Source organism: Scomber scombrus, chromosome 7 (assembly GCF_963691925.1).
Source record: "Scomber scombrus chromosome 7, fScoSco1.1, whole genome shotgun sequence".
Classification (NCBI taxonomy): Eukaryota; Metazoa; Chordata; class Actinopteri; order Scombriformes; family Scombridae; genus Scomber; species Scomber scombrus.
Window position 1 is genome coordinate 27,410,583 of NC_084976.1, and position 23,251 is coordinate 27,433,833.

Sequence of the window (23,251 nt, forward strand, 5' to 3'; positions counted from 1 at the left end):
GTTTACAACTGAAGTCTTGTTCCTTTAAAAAGATGTAAGTCAAATGGTTTTGTGTAATTCTGAAATGCAACTATGATTTGTGAGGGTACAGTATGATCTTAAGATATTATATGATGAATGTGTGAGCCTTGTGTTTCAGCACCATTTTATCAGCTAAAACCAACTGTTTCCCCTTTTTTCTATCTCAGACCTTATCTAATTGTGATTTTTTTTTTAAGTAAAGGCACTGATTCCCAGTAAACTGTTATGTATGTCATCAATCTGCATTACAACAAAGGGGCATTGTGTTTTAAGAGGTTAATAGAGAGTAGTTATGAATACAAACTGAACAGATAACAAGTATGACAGTGGCCATTTACTTTTCCCTTCTCAATCTTTTTATTTATGGTGTACACAGTAAATGCAACTCATGTATACAGTATGCTTCATGAGTTGTATTTTGTAAATAATAGATATATGGGAAAATAACAACATTTTGTTAGGAAGAAAACATATTCTCTCAGTGAGGGGATGCTGTAGTTTGGGTTTTTTTCTCTCTCATGAAATTTGCAGCCATGCTGGCCTCTCATAGCAATCCAGGGTCAGATCTCTTGAGCTTGCCTTAAAGTTTATGTTTCAGGTCTGATGAATCACGATCGGCTTATCCATACAGAAGGAAAGCACTAGACCACAAAATAGAACCAACCAAAAATCCACAAAGAAGACATCATGCATCCTTGGTCATGCGATAAGGAGCAGAAAAAGCAATAAGCACTACAGATTCTAATCTTCACTTCTGCTGCTATACAAAAGATCTAAAATGTGCATGAAGAAAATGTATTTAAATGCATTTATTTCTAAATGTTTCTATCTACCAACTTACTATATTTATTTCTACATTTAAAAAATGGAGCTGCTATTCAACAGTTTATGTTCATTCATAAGCTCAGACCAGAGGTCTCAATCAAATGCTACAAAACACATGTAAACATTATGTCATGGACAAAAACACTTGTTTTTCTATTTGGCTTTAAGATATTGAACAGACTCTCTTTTTGGCCACCTACATCTTCTCTATTTAAACCAAGGAATGGACTAAAACAAAGAGCGCGTGTGCTGTTTAATGACGGAGTCATGCATCTTCATTTCGTGCCAGCATTTTCTGCCTTTAGTAATCCATTTGTTCCCCTCAAGGTTATTGTTATCAACATGGATCTATCAAAAAGCTTGGATGGAGGGATAAAGTGCTGCAGTGGTAGCCCACCTTTCCCAACCCTTTCAGCACCAAGCCATTGACTCCTGCCATACGATTCCCTGCACTAAATGCCATTTAAGCTATTACAAGTTTTCAGCTGAGTACAGCGCTGACCTGATGGGGCTGAGGACAAAGAGAGAGCACTGACAGGGACACTTATGAAATGCCAGCAGAGAATTGCCACCATCACTTTGATGTGAGGCTGTGTGATGGCCACCAAAGCATTGAGTTTGACATAGAGAGCCGCGATTGCCCACCATGTCACATCAAGATGATTGCCTGTGTGTTCTCCTGCATACTTACAATATATGCAGTATTACATTCTAATCCTAGATCTCCAGCTGAAGGAAGTGGTTTGTCTCACTGAGTCACATCAACACTCTTGTAACTTTTAGGCAACCTTGACATAAGTGTGTTATAAATGTAAGTGACAGCTTTGTGGGCTCTTCCTGACTTGTACTCAATCAAATCCATATGGAGGACATAACCTGCAATTCAGTTCAATGGCATGCTTGTGTACGTTTGCGTGATGGTGAACAACATTTTTACAGTGTATGGAGCTGTGTAATTGTAGAGATGTAGCAGATTAAAAGTAAAAGGATACCACTCTCATGTCTGGGTGGTAATGTGTAGCTGAAAACAGAAGCTTGTTAGCTCAACATAAAGACTGGAAATAGGGGGACACAAGTAGCCTGGCTTCATCCAAGGCTCCAGAAACATATTTACCATACAGACATGAGCATGGCAAATTGGGTATGCTCATTTCCCAATATGTCAAACCATTTTCTTCAAAGAAAAATGTGAATCGGATTACTTACATGCTCTATAAGTTCCCTGATCATGCCATTCCACTGGCCCTTATCATCCTGAGAGCCATATCTCCCATCAGGCACAAGACGGATCTCATAGGTGAAGCCCAGGATGTTGGCCAGCTCTTTGAGCAAGTCGATGCAGAAGCCTTCGAAACGGTCGTTCCCGACCAGCGCCTTGTCAGACTTCTTAAGCATGACATATGGCTCCTCCTGCACATACGAAAAGATCAAATGAAAAGCAACGGTGAGGTCAGCTTTTTCAATTTGTTTCAGCACATGCACCTAATTGAGGTAAAGTGATCTGAGCTGATGAGTTGCTGTTGCATTTAACAGGCAGTGACAGCACATTCAAGCTCAGCATGCGGATAGGAGAGAGTGTTAAAATATGAAAGAGGGTCGAGGCTTTTTCCATACTTATTTATTAGCAAAAGGAGACCTGAGCTAATTCACTGTAATGCAAGTTAATGGGTTTTATGTGAAATTGCAGTGTTTTCTAGTATTTTTTATATTCAAAAATAATGTTTGCATTATCAGTGTGCCTGCAGTGTTGAGCTAACTAAACCCACTGACTCCCCCACACAGCTGTTTGCTGACCTATATAGCTGGTGCACAGGTCGGTTCATTTTATGGTCAGGTAGCTGACACTCTTTACTGGTCAGTAATATCCTGCCTGGCTGCTCATAATTTGGGCTGTATAAAAGCTTGATTAGGAACAGAATGCAGCAGTGAAATGGAACATTCCCACAACGTTGCCTTCATCAATTGTCACCAACCTCCAAGGGAGAGCGGCTGAGCTGATGCCTGCAGTGACAATGACTAACACAGAATTCCTCGTAAATGATTTCCTTTATTTAGTGCCTGTTACCATTTCACCGCTAGATAGACTTGCATATCCCGCTGTGCATTCCAAAACATGTTGGTCCATTTATGCAAGGGCTGTAATACAATTTATTGCCTCCAATAGCTAGATGTATAATTTACAAACTGAGCTCAGGAGCAGAGTAATTGATTCTCTAGTCAAGGTGACCCCCTTCGCTTTGTGTTTTTTCAACTGTAGCTTGTGTGGCATAAGGTAAAAAGATACAGTCAAAGAGGTGAAAATAGGCAGTCACAGCTCTCTTTATTCCTTTGGGAAATGGTTTTTCATGGGGGAAAGCAGAGGTGAGAGTGCAGGTGGGGGCAAAAAAAATACAACATCATGTACTGGTGGTATGTGGACACCTGTTATAATGTTTGTTGGTGTGCGCTGCCTCTCAAAATGGTTTAAACAAGCTAAGATCCAGCAGAGCATAATGTCTTCCATAAATTATAACAAACTGAAATGCATACAAAATCTACAGTAAATGACAAACATCTTTGTTTGCTATCAATATAGGAAGCTACTTGGACATTACAATTAGTACAGCCTCCTAAATAAATTATAAGTTATGAATACTTGATGACAATGCATTTAGAGAACAAGTGCTTAGCCACAAACTTTGCTCAAGTTGTCCAATTAACTTGATCAAAAAGTTTGCATGTTAAAGGAAAAAGTCATTACCATCTGTTTTCTAGCCGTCCAATTCTTGCTATTCCCCAAGGTTTGGACTCAAATCAAAGTGTTTATACCAATTTCTACCCTCACAGTCGCAGCATGGGCGTGCATAACAGAAAGAGGAGGGCGGTGGGCCTGTGCAGAGACATTACAGGCAATGGAGTGCAAACAATTAATGTAAGGGGGAAAACACATTAAGTGCCTTAATCTCTTTGACAAAGTTATCACTATAAAGCTGTCAGACGTCTTGTTCATGCATCACTGAAATCAGTTTGATGCAATGTCATTACGCTAAGAGGGGAGATTGATATTAAGTTGAAACTCTCTTCAGCAGTTTGAAAGTAGGCAGTTTTATGATCTTAAACTAATGATTCCCAACGAAATAGCAAATCAAGGAACATGTCAGAAATATTCGAATGCACTTGAAGGGAAAAAAATTATTGAACATTTTATAGGAAACTTAATATGCAATTGAAACACTTGAACTACTCGGTGATAAACACATGCATTAACACCACAAAATCAGCAAACACTGACACTGCCTTGTACAGTAGTTCAACATTACACCACTTAAATCCTTGTTCCATTTCTCTTCTGTGAGACAGAATTAACATAGATCGCACCTGATAGGCATTAATTATGTTCCGCCTTGACCTTACTTCTCATAATTACAGCGTTGTGGTCCAATATAGCCATAATGATAATGTTTATCATTGTAACATGTAGGCCTATATCTGTCCTAAAAAGGTGCATTGGGGACATCTGTGTCGACACCTCCCTGAGAGCTTCACAAAGACCCCATCACCCAGTGACAGTGTTAAGTACATACAACGGAGGATCTACAAATGAATGCGATGTGAAACTGAGGGGAGGGATCACCTAGTTATTTCTATCTGAACATGTAATTAAATGCATTCTCAGGAATAGTTCATTGTATACCTCATGCTTTTCTTTTTTAAGCTAAAGGCCTCCCAACTTAGCAAAATCACGACGTGACATTAAAACCTCATCAGAATTACTGATAATTGACTGTTTGTTAAGCATCGTCCCCCCTTAGCTACTGCTGCTAAGACCGTCAAGCACAACTTGCATTTGCAGTTTATAATGCTAAATGTGGCAGATTTAGCACTCAAAAATAAAGACAAAAAAACAGGCTTCTCATTTATAGCCGGCAACACTTAATTTTGAAATTAGCTCCATGAGTTGATTGACAATTCTCCCTGCGGTAACTTTCCAGCTGACTTGTTTTAAAATGAGGATCCTGAAAAGGGGTGTTACACAGATGTATTCACTTTAAAGCCAAATATATAATATAATTCAAAAGAAAGCTGTATATTTTCCAGGCAAAAGTCAGCATCATTACACGTAGACGTTTCATGAAAAACATGTAAATAAAAGAGGAAACATTGGTCTTGTATTGCAGTTTAAAGCTAGTTAGTTGTAGTATTATGAGTATATAAATCAAATCCTTATATAAAACTTGGACAAGGGAGACTTTACTGTCTATATTTGCAGACAGTGTTTCACTTTTATAAACACTTTTAGGACAAACTTAAAGCTATTTTGTTTGGCAGGGGATGCTGGAGTGTAAACTTTTCTTCAATCCAATAAAAAGAGGACAAAGCCGCTAACATTAGCTCTTATAGCATCCAGGACCACAAACTTATACTACCCAATAATGCAATGTGCTATTATGAATATGGGGTTAATGGGTTAATGGCATGTGTACCACAAAATGTTAACTAGTTAATGAGATGCAAGTCTGTAGCTACAAGCTATGAGTTATCCGGGCATGTAAATGTTTGCATCTTATATTAGAGCAGTGTAGGACGTTTTTTTTTTCTTTCTGTTTGTTCTCATGCCGAGGGTACACAGCTGACCTACCAGGATGGTGGAGATGACGAGGGAGCGGTTAGCCAGGGAATCAGTGATGTTCATCCCCTTTCGCTTCGGCGCTTCTGTGATGTTAAGACCTCCTGACACACTCCACTTCCCCACCTGAGGAAGATGAAAAGCATGTAGCTAAGTGTTCTGTGTCTGTTGGTGGGCCTTGACCCTAGCAGACTCTACCGCCAACCACATTAGTGCCAGGTTGAACACATCTCCGGCAGCATTAGGTGATTGGCTGAGTCACCTTTATATCAGCAGGACACAGTGTTTCTGAAAGCATGGGTGTAGTTAGGTGTCTTGAAAGAAATCAAGTATGGCAGATAAATCAAATAAACTGGCATTTTGAATTTGATGAATAGTTAAAATAATGCACCAAACAGATATATTGTACAATATATTGGAAGACACATTGTAGATTGTGATCAGTTTAGTTTGGTACTCAAAAATAGGGATAAACAGTCATACATTTTCTGTACTCTCAATAATAATGAAAATACAGCAGATTCAATAATCTAGTCATTTCAACAAATGACAAGAAACATAAATTGAAATGTGTGCTTTGAACATCAGATCAATAAAAAAAGTCCATTATGTATGATGTGGTGATACATCAGTGCTGTGCGTAAACATATATGGAAAAGAAATACAAGGCTATAACAAACAGAAACAATAAAAATAGCAAATGTTTCAGAAAGGTACACTTGGTTGGAATGAAGGTACAGCATGGGGTTGCCAACTGGATTACATTGCTCTGCAGTCTCAGTAAGATAAGCCAAGAGATTTGAACAAATAAAAGGAGTTATACATGCGAGACGCCCTCAGGCACAGAGCTCTGCATATTGTAGAGACACACTCTGGAACATATCATTAGCACAAATGGTCCTGTGGCTGTCGGTAACAATCTCTTTTTGCCCTCCACCAAACCCTCCTCCCATCCTTTCCCGCTTTCTCTATTACCACAGACACAGCTTTTAATATTCACTGGGGTTTGTGCTTGAGGTGGATCCATTTAAAGACATACAACCCCCCACAAAAAGCATGAAAAATGTCTGTTAATGTCCTCTCTGCCTAATCCAGAGAGAGGCATATGCTCTAATTTGAAAGAACATTAGTTACAGCTTGTCACACAACCAAAGAGGACTCCAGGAGAGAGATTTAAAAATATCTGTGAATGGTTTCCGCTTTGCAAAATTCTTTCTAATTGTCCCATTACAATTAGCTCAATTCATTAAACATGATTAGCAAAAGACTTGATTCAAAAGTTCTTTACTCATGCAACCATATGAAGAGCATTACATTTAGTTTTAGTTTTTACATCTCACGAACATGCCGGCATTGAGCGAAAGTGGCACTCAGAGAACCTGCTCGTAATTCCAGTGTGAGCTCAAACTTGGGCTAATATTCAATTACAATGGATTAGTCGAGAAAAATCCACATCTTAACCGGCTCAAACTGTTAAAGCCGATTCCACGGATATACAAGAAAGAAAGAAAAAAAAAAAGAATCAGCAATCCGCAGCAGACTTCTGGATCAACATTAACACGCCGGAGCGTATTTGTCAGAGACACAATGAGAAGATGCTAATATGGCATCAAATATTGCAAGATGACTGTGCTTCAACTTAATTGACCGCACACAGGACAAGATGCCAGTGAAAGGGAGAAGAATAATTTCAAAGCGGCACTGTTACAAGCTCTGTTCTTGAACAGAAGGGTTACAAGCTGAAAAGCCCCAGCTATTATATAGTCTTGAGCCTTTAGGGAGTACTTGAGGAAGTCATAATGGGACTTATCCCTATTTGATATATTCATAATGTATGAAAGCTCTCTAGTAGAGAAAGGCTGTTATAGTCCAGAGGGTACTTTGCCTTCTAGTATAATACAAAAAATTCTACATTACCAACCTTAGTTAGTTTTTCTCCCCTTTTTTTGTGAACCATGTTTATACAGCTCATTACTGCAAAACAGCATTTTGGGCATCACCTCAAATTATCATTAAGAGAGGCTACAATTAACACCCTAATGTGTACCCTAATCCAATTTGCTTTATGATCCACTAACTTATGCTTATGTTGAAACAGCCAATTTGCTTTCTTGTTAGGAGGTAAATGATACTGTCAAATTTTGCATTATGTGTTCCACACCAAGAGGAAAATCTGAAATGTATTTCAGGGATCAATAACCCATTCAATTATTTTAATGGTGCGGTCATCATAGAAGTTTTGCTTTATTATACGCTGCATGTGATGATGATACAGTGTGCGCTCCTGTTGTGCTTTTACTGCATCACAACAACAAAATGGATTGAGAGCAAAGGATGGCTTTATGCAACACTTACCTTTTCAAGTCCATCCTCCTTCAGACTGACGATGTCCAGGTCGAAGTCTGTACGTAGACCAGATGTCTTGTTGAATGACAGTCTCCCCGTCAAACCATCCCAGTGGGACTGAAAAATAATACATCTACAAATTTATACCAAAATACAAATTCTACACCAACTCTACCAATATTATGTGTACGTCAATTTTGACAAAAGTGTCTGCAAAATGATTAAAGGACCAGTTTGTAGGACTTAGCATCTAGGATATAGTGGCCGCAAAACAAAAACATTCAAAAGGCCCTCCTTAGAGCCAGTGATTGGTTTGTCCATTCTGGGCTGCCGTAGAAACATGGTGGTGCTTGATTACGTAGATGTAAAGGTTTCATTCTAAGGTGATAAAAACCACAACAATTCATATCAATCAATCTGCAACATGACAATAAATTCTACACACTGCACCTTTAAGTATAAGCATCATGGAAGTAATGTAGAAAACTGCACTTATTTTATCAATACCAATCAATAATAACACAATCAACACAATAATCCTGCAATAAATTCTACATTCTAAATTCTAAATTCTACATTCTACAAGCTTATAATACCCAATTATGTTGTCAGATTGTGTCAGTCATGTTTAATTAAGTCTTTTAGGGTTTAGGCCTTAGTTTATGATATTTTGTCACACCCACTGTAGTGGATGTATGCATGCAAAATATTTGGTAAACATTACAACATGTCAACAATATTTCACAAATAGGCACAGAGAAATGCTGTCAACAAAACACACACACCTGCCACACACACACAACATCCTCTATCTTTCACTGAGAGTAAATTCACACCCACACACACACACACACAGACCAAAAGTACAAACACAAACTGTGCAGGCTGCATTTCCTTTTTTTAATTACATTTTACATCTCAACGCCTCCAACGCACCCCCCCCCCCCCTCCTAACAGACTACGGAGTTAATTAACAACCATCTCCTTTTGCTTGATTCCCCATGAGGGGGGAAAAACACATAACTGCCCCCTATTACGATTCCCTGATAACCAACACCTCGGCCAACATGAGCACAAATAAACACACACTAGTTGCTGCAACATACCTGTTCCTCTCACGCTTATGCAAATAAAGGTATTATATTTCATCACTGGTGGAGCTAACTTTTCCTTTCTGACTATCATTGTCTTTGGCATTTGTATTGTACACCAAGCTATTGTTGGAGGATGCATTTAGTTTTATTTATTCACTTTTTTTTCTTGTGATCTTTCTGCAAAAACAGTTATTTAAATGACTATCAGTGTCAGTAATAGCTCTTGGTACAATACAGTAGTCTATCATTGCGTTGTCAAGCAGCAGCAATTTTCTGATATTTAAAATCCAAACTGCGTGAACTTTACCGGCTATAACTCTTTCCTGTCTTCCCCCATCGCTTGCCAGAACTTGTTGAGAGAAGATCGAAGCTTCAAGAAGAAATTTGTGGCACTCTCCTTTTATCAAACCTCCTCATAGTTCATTCCATCTGGCCTATTGCCACCAAGGTGGGGGGCATGTTCAAACAGCTCTAATTCAGAGAGCGACATAAATGCCTGAGCCACATCACGTCCGAAGGGCCGGTTCGACCTTCAGAACATGTCAGACGCCTGACTTGAAGTGAGCGTAAATCACAACCGAGTAAGTGTTTTTATAACCAAACACTGTGTTTGTGTGTGTGTACAGTATGTTTGTATGAGGACAACAATGTCATAATATTTCCGTGGCTTTGGTTGTGATCACTACCCGTCATTAACATAGCTGACAATGGTGCAGCTTGTTAGGACAGCTGACAGCGCTCATTGTTTCAAATGACCCTATACACACACACACACGCACGCACACACACACACACACGTAGCCAGTGTTTGTTGTGAATTGTAATCACGTAGACCTTTACAATACTGTGTTTGACAGACAAGCAGAAACTATTGCTACAATCCAGACACAAACAATAGCATTCATGGATCTTGTGCCAGTTGTGGTTGTGTAGCTGAGTAACATCATAATATGAGACACACTTTACATAATAAATTCTACGTATGGTTAGAAATGATTTAAAACTGTCACATTGTTATTAGAAGAACAATGGCCTTCTCTCGGCCAAAGCTTTGCATCTATCAATTCAGATAACAACCAATATTTACATAGCATCCGCAATACCTACTGAAGGGACTGCAGCTAAAAATGAGCTCTGGTACAGTACATCAAATAGTAACATTCATGATTAACATTGTTCATGATCCTAATAACCAAATCACTGCTTTCAAATATATATTTTAGTCATTAGTTTCTGGTTTTACAGACAATGGCAGAATCCTTTTAACACGGCTCTTAGCTTGACCTCTTCACTTTTGCTGAACGGAAATGCTTGTATGCATTTAAACCAAGCGAGCCGATTCATCCCTCAAGGCACTGGTGTCCTAGAAGTTCACCACTAATTCTATTCCTCATTTACAAGTCTTCAGAAACCAAAAGAGCAGCAAGGACATTTTGTTACAGGGGCCCACCTGTGCTCATTGAACTAATGATTACTACAGCACCAATCATGCTATTAAACACAGGCTTCTCTATCTGGCAAGTCTCTGTAGGGTTAAGGAGCAAAGCATGATAACTGTACCCCATTCTGGGATGATCACAAAAAGCAAGCCACAGTGTGCAGCCTGTCTCATTGGATTGGTCAAGTGAGCACATACTAAAACTCTAGTGGCTGGAAAACTTGCCAACACCTCATTGTTCTTAGTGTATTGCACTGAAGACATGAGTGTTTTATAAGTCTCTTTTTAGTGCAATGCACAGACCAAAATAAAGTCCTGAACACACCTATATGGATTTCCATCCTTACCCCTAAACTGAAGATGAAGGGAAACCAGTTGTTCAACATTTTGCCCCACACTACCTTTTTTTGTAAGGTCCCTCGTGGAGGGCCTGTTGCTCTCATAGACACTGACTGTCGGTTAAAGAGACCCTTGGAGAAGAAAATATGTTATTCATACTCCCCACTTGCCGAAAGGTTAAGCATTTTCTTCTTCATATCCTTATACACAAGGCTGTGTGGCGAATGTCATCATACCATGTGTTTGGGGTCTCCCTGCATTCTCTTACCTACAATCCTTCTTACCCTTTGATCCCTTTCCTCTTTTATTGGAGGCAAAGTGCAGCAAAGGCAATGGTACAGTATGACTGATGATTTTTGTGACATTTGAAGGTAGCCAGCCCATCAACAATGACGACTGACTCTGGCTGCATAGACCAAATGAGTTTGCTTTTTTTTCCCTCTTTACTCTTTTTTTGTGACAACAGGAGAGAGAGAGAGACTGCAGAGGTAAACAGTGGCACCTTGATAGAGAAGTATACTGTCTTGGTCTGGATGAGTAGTGGTCAGGAGATATACAGCCACTCTATCTCACTGCCGCCACAATGCAGCTTCTGGAAGGAGGCCCGTGCTGGCAAAAAGCTTGCGTAAAACTGTTCACACAGTTTTATGCACTGAGGAACATAAAGCACTGCCAGGGTTGTTCAACCATGGAGACCTAGCCTGTGTGGAAAGAATATCTTAGCCATGGATTGTGAGGAGAAGCTGTCATCCATTTTGCTTGAGAAAATTGGATGAGGAGAGAGTTTTAATTCTGCTATTTTATATGGACAGCCCCCTGTCATTCTGATACCTCTGTGGGTATATGCAAATGTATTAGGCATTTACCTAAGATAGTTCTGGTTAGAGTGTGACACCTGTGTAAAATAAATCCAGGAAGTGAAAGCTTTCATTTTGAAATAATGGTAATGATTGTAAGAGGGAAAACTACTGGGATTCCTAGCATGTTTATAATTTCTACACCACATCCAGGAAAAATACAAATACAGATGATTTTGTTGGTTGAACAAATCAAGATACAAATAGTAGCATCTCTACAAACCCCTTAAATCTGCCATTTTGCAAAGGCTTGTTTGTGCATTCTGAGGCACTGTCAGACTCTTGTGTTAGATGAAATAAAAGCAGATTACACAAGTTGTGCTTTCAAAAGGTTACAGTATGTGCTTTCTGGAAAATAGGTTATGAATACAGGGAATTTTTTAAGCTGACAACAACGGTGCTTTGGTGTGTCTGTCAAAGCTCGGTTTGCTTTGTATGTGGATATGATTGATTTGCTGGGTAAATATCGAAGTCCCAGATGACTGCACGGTCCTCACTCCACTCCTGTTGTCATGTTCACCACTCAATCAGTACGCTTTAATATGACCGACACTTAAATCAAATAGCGACGGGTCAAAGGTGTGCCATCACCTCTTTGATGAAACTCATGAAGCGCCCTCCAAATCTCCAGGGTTTGTGGCGGTGGCACTGCAGCGAGTTTACGGTCATCTGTGGTGCATGCTGGTATGAGACGGACACAATGTGGACCGCATCATAGGTCAGAGCTGCATCTGTCTGAAATAAGGGGTGAACATTATTTCAGCTGATGTGTGTGGAAAGACATAAATACTTGCGTTACAAACAACCTGATCTTCACACTGATATAAGAAAATCCAAAGAAATATAATAAAGGGTCAAAAACTAAACAAAACCAATTTCTCACTTTTTTATTATCATGTTTGAAACTTAACTTTGATATTTTAAATTACTGAGTTAAAAAAAAAAAAAATTAGTATATAAATTAAATTTACAGATCAAATTATATCAAATACTGCATATACTGTATAATAAAAAAAACAACATGTCCCACAACAGTATATGGATTTAAGATACATTCACATACATTATTGAAGATTGTGATTTATAAATGGCATATCAGCATCATGTGTGTTTCTTAGCTAATACCTATTTTGGATTTATTTTTGTGAGTGAAAATGGATTCCAGTCTTATTTAATGTTGGGGTGATTTTGTGACATTTTTTTTTTTTTTGCATCTTTATAACAGATTGTGCCTTTAAATACAATTTGTCTTTGCTTCATTAATTTAAATGAGATGATGCAGGAGATTCCTTATTTGGAGTAAAAGATGAGATTTACACATTGTTGGCTATATGACATATTAAAGGATCCAAGTAAATGAGCTCCCTTTTAATTTAATTGTATCTAATTCCAATATTTAGTAAAAATGTGTCAGGCTTACATCACCAATCAGCTGTTTTCTTCCAGCAGTGTGACACATATTGGACCAATTTCTGGCACTCTGATTTGTCATCAACACCTGTGCTATAATCAGTATTTATTCCTATTATTGTGGACAAAACTAGCTATACTATACACTCTATAACAGCCTGTATTTTCATTCAGAAAAGCCTGAACATATGGATTCATCAACAATGGAATAGATTTATAATGATCTTTCTGTTGTGATTGCATTATAAACATTTCAACAGATGTTTTGATGGCACATTCATGCTTTGCACATCTTGCTCTATCTTATCCTAAACGGGCTGTACTGTGTTTCATATCTGGACAATCGGAGTAAGCTGCTATAATTTTCCTGGAAACATACTGAGACAATAGCAAATTATCTATAATAAACTACCCATTAGAACAAGAATAGCCATGAAGGGATGCACCTGGTCAGAAACAATGTTTAGGGAGACTGCTGCATTCAAGGGATAATTGGTGTGAGAGGTCTTAATAAATGTTCTTCATGCCATTATATCAGCCCCGTCTGTTGAAAGCATCAAAGAAATATGAATTTGTGTCGTTCTTACCATTGTTTGACCCTGAACACTGAACATATCCAGAAATGTTACAGGCAGCATTTCTCGTCTTAATTTATTGGGGTTCAGGGATCTTGTCTTAGTGTAGCTTCAGATTTTGTGCTTGAATAATAATAATAATAATAAAACTGGGTTCAAGGTTTGACAGGTTTCCGGTTATAATTATACAGTTATAATTGACATGCCTTTTATACTTATATGTTAGTCTGACTGATTTTTTTTTTTCTCTTCTAACCTCTCTAGTAAACAAGACATTTCGCCCACAAGATGCAGTGAATAAATAGGAGACACTGAGCTACATAAAATCCCAGGATAAAAACTGTTTATAAGATGCTGGAACCACTCAGTATGGCACCAATGGTCATTCTACTTTTAAAATAATCTCAAATATAAATCTTCCCATTCAACATTTACTAGCTGAACCACTCAGATCTGACAACATCCTTCATATGGTCCATAGCCTGGAGCAGTGACCTGTTTGTTATAAATCAGATGGTGTACCTAAGTGGTTGTTGTGCATGGTCATAATGTTATGACCAAGGGTAAAATAGTTTATGTGCTACTTTTAGGGTCACACTTTTTTTTTTTTTTACTTTGGGCAAAAGAAATTGATAAATAGATAAAATAGATGTGGGCGCTTTATATTGGAATTTTGAGGATTGACTTTAAATGGAACAACACAGAAGTAATAAAACATACCGTCATGATGCCCTCCAGGAGGCCTGAGTCAGGTTTAGGTGGTATCTGCCTTTCCATCGACCATTTCTCCACAATGGACGCGACCTGGGGATTATCCACGTTCAGGATGCGGAAGCCAGTCATGTTGACACCACAGAAACGATACGGCTCCAAGTCAATGGCCATCAGGTCCTTTTGAGAGACATCAGTAAATGAAAGATAGATTCTCATTTAGTCTGCCAGCACCCAGCCTCTTTGTTTAACTTTTTATAGTGGATGCTTTCTCCTCACATGAAAAGAGAATGACGCAGCATCTGATTAAAGAGATGCTATATTAAGACCAAATAAAGTGGAAGCAGGTAGAAACACAGTAGTTTTCAATGTCAAATCAGGAGATTTAAGTATGGTGTCTGAAGCAGTATGTAATAAATGGAATCTGGTGGCTGAGGCGCAAACCTTTTTAGAAGTGACAAAGTGTTGTTTTCTTGTGCTTACATAATAAGGAACAGTAAATTATAATAAACAAACAAAAGCTCATGATATATTTTGTCTTCCTTAATCATCATAATGTGAGACAATCTTTATAGGTGCAATTATCTAATTTTGAGAAGATTCAAATTTTTGTTTACAGATCAAAAAAAATTCAACCAACAAGTAAAAAAACACCAGTTCTGTCAGATCATATTAATAATTCATCCCGTGCGTTCCCATGGCAATTTCTAAGCAAAAAGCAATTCAATTTAAGCCGCTGTAATTTCTGGGGCAGCCATTGTAGCTGAAGTGTGAAGTCACATGTTGACACATGTCGTGTCGGAATGGGCCAGGGGGCTTGGAAAAGACATTTGGATGAACATAGATATTTCATTAGCACCCTGTGGGGTTAGTACTGGGGGAACGAGAGCGTGTAAGACACTTACTAAAAACAGTGGCCGCCAGTCACTGAATTATTTCTCCTCTTTTTTTTTTCGCTTTTCTTTCTCACTGCAGTACAGTACCCTCTTTTATAAGCAGAGATCAAAGAAAATCACTATTGTTCTATATGACATTCAGAAATGCTCCGTAAAGTAGATCAGGTTACAAGTTTCTCAGCTTTGAAGCTAAGAATACAAACTAACTGGGACATAATTGTTTGTAGAAAATACAATTCATCTTTTGTGACATCCTCATTTCTGTTAGAGCATTTTGGGATGTCAGAAAAGTAACTTGTTCCAATTATAAGTTCACTTTTTGCAGCGCTGCCTTGTAAGCACACATATAACACAAAATCAACATAATCCTACATCCAAATTACACAGAAGTCTTTACCCAAAGAGCACGCTGCATCTCTCTCTTACGGAGTGCATACAAAAGTGTTTGTATGGAGGTGGCATACAAAGTTTTCGGCTTTAGGTTTTTTAAGAGATAGCTGTGGAGCATGGCGAGGCAGGAGCGATGACAGACTCGTTTCAAAAGGACAAGGAGGTTATTACACCACACCACTCTGCTGTTGCCTTTTCACGCTCTAATAAGTCGGCATTCCCCCTCACCTCAGAAGATAAAACACAGACATCAGTGAAATCCATCGAGAGGAAATTGTATTGTCATGTATACCATGCAAGTATTCATCATATTTGAATCAAATCAAGCCGCTAGGTATTATCTTCTTAATGGTGTGTCTATCGATATGAAAGTGTATTGCAGCTTTAGATAGATAGCACACTCTAATTCCATAAAGATCGCTTGCTTTCATGCGAGAAATACTGTTGTTGCAGAAAAAATTACATCAAATAAAAAGTTCATCCTTAAATAAATATTTTTCAGTTATGTCTGCTTGGAAACTGAAAAGATAAATCAATATACTGGCAATAAAAACGATGTTTGGATTCCCCTACTAAAGCGATAGATATGCTACAGAAACATGACGCATGGCAGAACAATGTCATCGCCGCGCTGTCAAACGTGAAAGATGACACACATCATGCCTGGGCTTCTATGTCACATCGCATTATCACGACAGACTGGTCAAGTCTGGAGAGACGGAGAGTGTATGTGTGTGTATGAGAGAGGCAGGAACGGAGACAATAACATAGAGTGAAAAGAACAGCACAGAACATGCTGGTATTCATTCCCCTATTCAGTCTGTTTGTCACCAGATAGCCAGAATCTCAGCTGAGAAGCAGCAGCGGCTCCCTGCTGGGTCTGATTGTATTAGTCAAACGAGATCATTTCATCAGAGTGAGAATTTAAAATGCTCAAGATGGCAACGAAACGGGAACACATCCAAAATCACTCAAGCCCACTGCTCCTGATACTTAAGATGGATTAAAATGCAGAGATCAAATTTCACTGTATAATTGTATGTGTAAACCCATCTCTTACCGAAAAAGGTGTGTTCAAACCTAAATCAGTTATAATTTACTAAAGGATAAGGATTCTGATCATCTACATCTACGTTATCAACAAACCTCACGGAAACACCAAAACAGGTTAAATGTGTTAGTTGGTCTCATAATACGACTTCCCCAGCGTGTCTTTGGCCCTCAGTCCCAATTTTACCCCTATCTTTATATTTTTATGTTTTAAAAGGGTCTAAAAAGGGATGTATGCAGGATTTACTTAAAATAAACCACGTTATGATAAATCCATGTTTATCATTACAAAGGAAAATGTCAACTAGAGCACGAATGTGGCTTCACTTTGGAAGCCTGTAGCACAGATGAATATATGTGCTATAATGCTATATCAGGATTTGGCTACATATCAGTTCAGTATTTGTATATATGTGTTAATTGTAAGAACAAATGTAGAATATTTTCACAGATATATGCTTTAAATAGACCAATAGGGAATAATGAAGTATTTTTGACCTCATAAATTATAGGTGTATACACATATAATCTAATTTAGGTGACTGACTTATAGATGGAAACTTGAATATTGTTTTTCACTTCATTATTTAAATCATAATTAAGAATATAGCCCTGTTTTATTCCTGTTTTTATTCATGTAAACAAACCTTCGTCTGAAATCAGTCATTTAGACTCAGCTGTTGTCTTGTCTGTGTACTCTGTTAAAAGCCTTGTCAATAAATTTGGGGGTAATTGGGAATAGGTTTTAAATTTCATGTGTGCTGGTGGAGTTCTACCATTTTGTTCCCATTTTGATGATTTCTACTTTAAAAAAACATTGTGTTTAATTTAATGATTTGTCCTCTAAAAGCTCACAGAAGACCAATTTTAGTGGTTTTAAAACTAGGAAGCCACATTTAGTTTTTGAATCTCAAGCTGCCACCTCAAAGAATCCTGTTGACTTAACTATAAAGAGGAGTGTTTACTACAGCACACTGAAGACTCCATTATGCTTCCAGCTTGTCAAACAAAATTGATATTATGGACTGGATCCAAACCCCCATTGGCAATTAGCCACTATTCATCAAAAACTAAAGCGGTGGGGAGATGAGAACAAACAATACTCTATTTGCATTAACAAGCATGGTGCATTTACCAGAGTGGTGAAGATATAGTGGTAATACTCTGTCATCATCCCCATGGTCTGGGCCTGGAAGCATACAGAGACAGATGATGGGAAAGAAAGGTGTGAAAGAATTGAGACAGGGTAGAGAAAACAGTCATTTTTTTAATGTCAGGACATTTTAGAATCAACAGCACAGTCATAACAAATATAAGTAAAGAAAAAAAATAGCAAGGCTTTAATGAGCATATTGCTGTTCATTTTGTCTCTTGGTCAGATTTCAGCACCATATGTGTGTCCAAAGAATTACAGATTAGCAGAGTTCCTTGATGCTTTTTTTCCCTATGCATTTAAATGGTTTGCAATGGCTCAGAGCATGTGACTTCATCCCAGCAGAGAAGAGAGAGAACCTTCAATCAAAAGAGCTCGGTAATATTTCGCCTCATATCCGAACACTCCATCACTGCCACTTGTTTCACTCAATCTACATTCAAAGGCCCTGCATTCCCATGGCGGCTGTGCTTCCCATTTAATTGTACCATCTGTCGTTGGGAGAGAAAAAAAAAAAAAAAAAAAAAAAAGCCAAGGTTATGTAAATAAGATGTTGTGCTTATGTGGAGGCAAATTCACTTCTCCATCTATAGACATCAAGCCAAATGCATGACATTGAAACTTTGTGTCACGTTTATGTATCGTAAGTAGAGGTTTTCATTAATTAAAGTAATCTCTCCACTGCTGTCGGATGAATTTACAGTATGATACAACATAATCCTGTCAGCAAAGACTTATGTTGTATTTGTATTCTTCGTCAAGCGAAATCCTTGTGTGCACCAATTGCAGGATCACAAATTTTAAAAAGTTAATTTACACAAATGAAAACACACGACAACAAAGGGCAAAAGGAGGGAATATAACCCGACAGATGCATGTTGAGAGCAGATGAGCTTGTCAGCGTGAAGATAGCTACCGATGTATTTTTTTTAGAATCATGGCACGACAAAAGAAATATTTCAAGGGCATAATAGAGAGCTTCAGACATATTGTTTAAAGCTTCTGATCCACTTTCTTACATATGCACCTGCAGTAGCGGTCAAAGTCACATTACTCATAAATTAAATGTGTCCAATTTCCATTCATTGTCTTAGACAGGGGCAACCTTTTATTAAAGCTGTGAATTAGTCTACACATCTTAGATATAACAGTTCAGTAGATGACACATTTTGTCACTGCTGCCTGCAAATCAAAATGTAGATGATATTCACTCCAAATCCTGCCTGCAGTGACAAAATGCTTTAAGTATTTTCTTTAATAAGAAAAGAACTAAAACTTCCCATTTCCAGCCTAACAAATGTCATTACTTGCTTGTTTTATTAGAGTTTTTATGATAATAAACTGAATATATTTGGGTTTCAGATTATTGGTCAAAAAGGAAGCTGTAACGCTTGGAAAACAAATGCGCATTTTTCCGTATTTCCTGACATTTTAAAGACAAACTAATTACTTAATTAACTGAAAAAGTAATTAGCTGATTAATTGATAATGAGCCCTAATCTATATTGCATGAATGCGATGGGGTAAGATTTAGGAGTTAGGACCCAGTTGTGCCTAATCCTTCATTGTTATAAATTAAATCGTCACAAAGTAAAATGCATGTTATAGCAAAGCAAACCTTTCAATTACAAGCTCATGTACAGTACAATTTCAAGTTATTCTTCTCTGATGCACATTTGGGACTCTGTTTTAACGGATCAATGGTGCACAAAAGGAAGCCAAATCTGCACGACGCCGGTGCACAAGACTTATGTTAATTTTGTAACCAAGCACTGTAGGTATGCCGTTCTTGGCATCACTCATAACCAATTACCCTTCTGCTCCACAACAGTTTTATCATGGAAGAGAACTGTGTTAGGCATTTTTGCACCTCAAAGCTTTCTCTCACTACGTCTCTCAAAAAGGACACTGATTTCTTTGCGCGGGATGTGCAGACTGGCCATGAGCAGATATGTGTCACTTTAGATCTCAATAACTTGGGAGGACTGAGTTATTTAAATAACTTGGGAGGAGATGATGCATTTGGTAAACATGTTAACAGAAACTGACAGCAGAATGAATGGAGGGGGGATCCAACAGCCTGTTCTTGACATCAGTAGAGCATCAGGCCACCTACACAATCTGTACTCTGTGCATCATACTGACAGGTCTTTGTTGACTGACAATTACTCATATCAATAAAAAAACCAAGTGAAGGAACACAAACACCTATTCTAGTGAAGTGCTGTGTCACATGCAGACAGAGACAATAATTACTTGTGATGCATTTTTCTTCAACTAATAGACGATAATAAATCAACATACGAGACATATATACACACATACATAGGATTGATAATGAGCCGCTCTACCATCCACTGCAAGGATAGAGGAAGACAAGAATCCACAATGGTAGATCATAGATGCATCAATTGGTGAAAGCCCACGATACACTGTAAGAACTACACATCGTAAAGTGGAAATGAGCCTACTCTCTGACACCAAAATTTAACTGCTACTTAATTATTACTGACGCACCTTCTGCTGCTATTCTGCTCCCGCCTAGGCACCACTAAGTTCTTGGCAAGCCAAAGCCTCCATGTTTTTTATTCACTACAAATCTGATGAAAATCAACTGGTGTCTGGGACGGCTGTGTGGAACAGGGCCACACATGCCCTCATATGTCTGGCCATGCTAAGCTAAGATCTGACAACTGCAGGGTCTGCATTGCAACACTCTGTGGTCTTCACACTCACCTGTTTGAGAATCTGTGCAGCCATTTGGTGACTGCAGTCAAAGATGATGCGGAACTCCCGACTTCTCTTCATTTCTTTGAGAAGGGGTCTGGTGTCCTGCGAGTCGATAGGGAGCTGACGGATCTTTAGCCTGATGTTGTACCTGGATGGGGCCATTATCAACTCCTGTAGTCTTATAAGACCTGAACAACAGAAACAACATATATGTTAATGACTCATAATATCAGAGGAAATAGTGTTGATATTAAACATGGACTTACTTAGAGATTTCTTAATTCATTATTTGCACATGTTCATGATGTTTGTAGGAATACAGTTACATTTTATGACTAGGTAACATTTTGCTCACCTGTGCTGTCATCGTATACAACAGTAGCTGTTTTCCATTTGAGAAACTGCACTAGGTCCAGGATAGCATAGCTCAGTGATGAGTAATCCGGGTATAAATTGGCATAAAAGGTGTCCCTGTTGTCCATGGGATGATGTTTCCACCGCACCTGGACGTGTGGCACTTCCAATGCATTACAGATGGACTGCACAGCATTAGACGATGAACTATGTGAGGGCCCAAATATAGCAACCACACCTAAAGACAGCTGGTCGCAGGCTAGAGAAGAGCAAGAGAAGAGAGCTTGAGAAGAAAGTGTGTCATCTTTTCAATCACAGTTCAGTTCAGTTAGGATTTACAATGATTTAAGGTTTGCTGCACTAAATGGAAGACTTTAATTTACAGTTATCAAACACATTGTGGATGTTTTGCCGTTGTTTTGTTGTGTATCACTCACTACACACTGAATAAACAGAGAGAGAAGGGACTCACCTTTTCTTGACGCCTCAAAGCTGTCGTAGATATTAATCCTCTGTATGTCATATGTTAATGTTGTATTTGGCAATAAAGTCCTGTTTCTGTTAATGTTATTGACAGCAAATTTAAAGGCAAGCTCCTCGGCACTAACGAGTGAAACAGGTCCATCTGTTTGTTCAAATATCCCACCTGAAAAACACAACAGAGAAAGACACACGTGGCCCATTACAATCAGTCTCAAACATAACCGCAAGCACAAGGAGAAAACATAGAGACACAATTTCAGGTAGGACTGAATGGAGAAAAATATTGAGAGGTATTTGCACTCATGGCTAGCAGTGAGGGGAGCAGCACACATTACACAAGATATTAAATTTGTTCAGCAAACATGGAGCAACCCTCTCCATTTTCAGGGAATGCTCAAAAAACCAATATCAGCTTTGAAGTCTAAAGCCATAATGGATTTAAGGACTCTGTGTGTTTGTGTGTCGGTCTGTCAGTCCGTCTGTTCCATCAGGGCAGCAGAATATCTCAAGCACTTAAGATGTCCTTTTATTTCCCCAGAATGCCATGTTGGTGGAGCAGATCCATGGACTTGGCACTCTTCTTTTACATAAAATTCAAAGGAAAGTATTTTTCCTTTTTCTTTTTTTTTTTCTTTTTTTTTTGGATGAGCTGGACTACTGCTCAAAACATTTCTGTATGAACATCAAAGTAGAGCAGCGCTTTGAGTGGTGTGGTGGTGTGTATCAGACCATCAGTCATGTACTACAAAAAAAACTTATCTTCAGTAGTTTTCCAAATGAGAGGAGTTTTTTTATGATATGCTGGATCTAAAAGACAAATAAAATTAAGCTAAAATGCAAAACTATTCAGTTCACCTCCACAAAACACAAAGAAAAACATTAAATCCTTGGGACCATAATTTTTTGGGAATTTTTGCTTAAAATATGACAAAAATTCTTATTCAATTATCAAAATAGTCAATTAATCTTCTTTGGATCGATTGATTAATTGATTAATTGTTGCAGCTCCATATGTATGAACACTGATATATTCATTGACATTTATATGAAGTCTACATTGACGGCTGACCAAGCCAGTGCTTTCTCCTGCACCTCAGCAGCTAAAAGGTTATTGAACATGTCACATTATTGCAAAGCCCCCTGGTTTGATTCCAGCCAGCGACCTTTGTTGCATGTCACACTTAACAAAAAAAACAAAACAAAATAAGAAAGAAAAGAAGGATTGGTATTTTTATCCAAAAGCTATCACCTGCGCTAAAGAACGCTGCAATTAAGGCTCAATCCTGTGCTACAAAGTGCAATATTTTAACTTTCTATTTGAGCTCCACTCAGGCAGTGCAGCAGAATATGTATTGTATACTTGTACAAAGACAATAAACTATTCTATTCTATTACTTACGTTACACTATAACATGTCCATGCATTCTCCTTAATGTCCACGAGCACAGAACACTAAATATCCAATGTCACCACGAATTTCTTTGGTGATATTTGACTGCCATGTCCTCTACATCACACAGTAAATTATTTTAAGTTCCCATATTTATGTGCAATTGGTAGAGTAACGATCATTGCGTTATTTGTCAAATGTAAGACAGCAAAGTCCCTCTGTGGCTCAGTCGAAGCCTCTAAGAAGACAGTTTAGACAGCTTCTCAAAAAGATGCCTGTAGGAACATCACCTTATGGAGAAACTGGCTCCTCCACCTCCACTCTTAACATATTACTGATTTCAATAACAAAGCAAAATGTCACTGCCATCTTTTGTCTATTCTGGAAAAAGAAAAAAAAAGTTCACTGTCATCAAAAGTTGTTCCTAATGTCTGCATAGAGAGGACTTTTAACTGTAGCACACTAATATCTCTACACATAAGTTTTGCAGGGACATTAAAATGATTATATGACCATCATCCCCCCTTTAAAGCATAATATACACTGATGTATTTTCTATATTCTGCAGTGTCCCTTGTTGGTT

The 23,251-nt window shown here is 38.2% G+C and overlaps 1 protein-coding gene across 1 annotated transcript in view; it reads right to left on the reverse strand.

The window, feature by feature from the left end:
* Positions 1 to 23,251, reverse strand: part of grik3 (glutamate ionotropic receptor kainate type subunit 3) — a 98,309-nt gene that overhangs the window by 18,804 nt on the left and 56,254 nt on the right. Inside the window, exons 2-10 of the mRNA XM_062423275.1 lie at positions 21,268 to 21,441; positions 20,797 to 21,054; positions 20,448 to 20,629; positions 17,694 to 17,747; positions 14,232 to 14,402; positions 12,118 to 12,261; positions 7,808 to 7,915; positions 5,465 to 5,578; positions 2,053 to 2,256 (exon numbers count right to left, since the gene is read on the reverse strand). Coding sequence (XP_062279259.1) covers positions 2,053 to 2,256; positions 5,465 to 5,578; positions 7,808 to 7,915; positions 12,118 to 12,261; positions 14,232 to 14,402; positions 17,694 to 17,747; positions 20,448 to 20,629; positions 20,797 to 21,054; positions 21,268 to 21,441 — 1,409 coding nt within the window. The remainder of the gene's footprint in view (positions 1 to 2,052; positions 2,257 to 5,464; positions 5,579 to 7,807; positions 7,916 to 12,117; positions 12,262 to 14,231; positions 14,403 to 17,693; positions 17,748 to 20,447; positions 20,630 to 20,796; positions 21,055 to 21,267; positions 21,442 to 23,251) is intronic.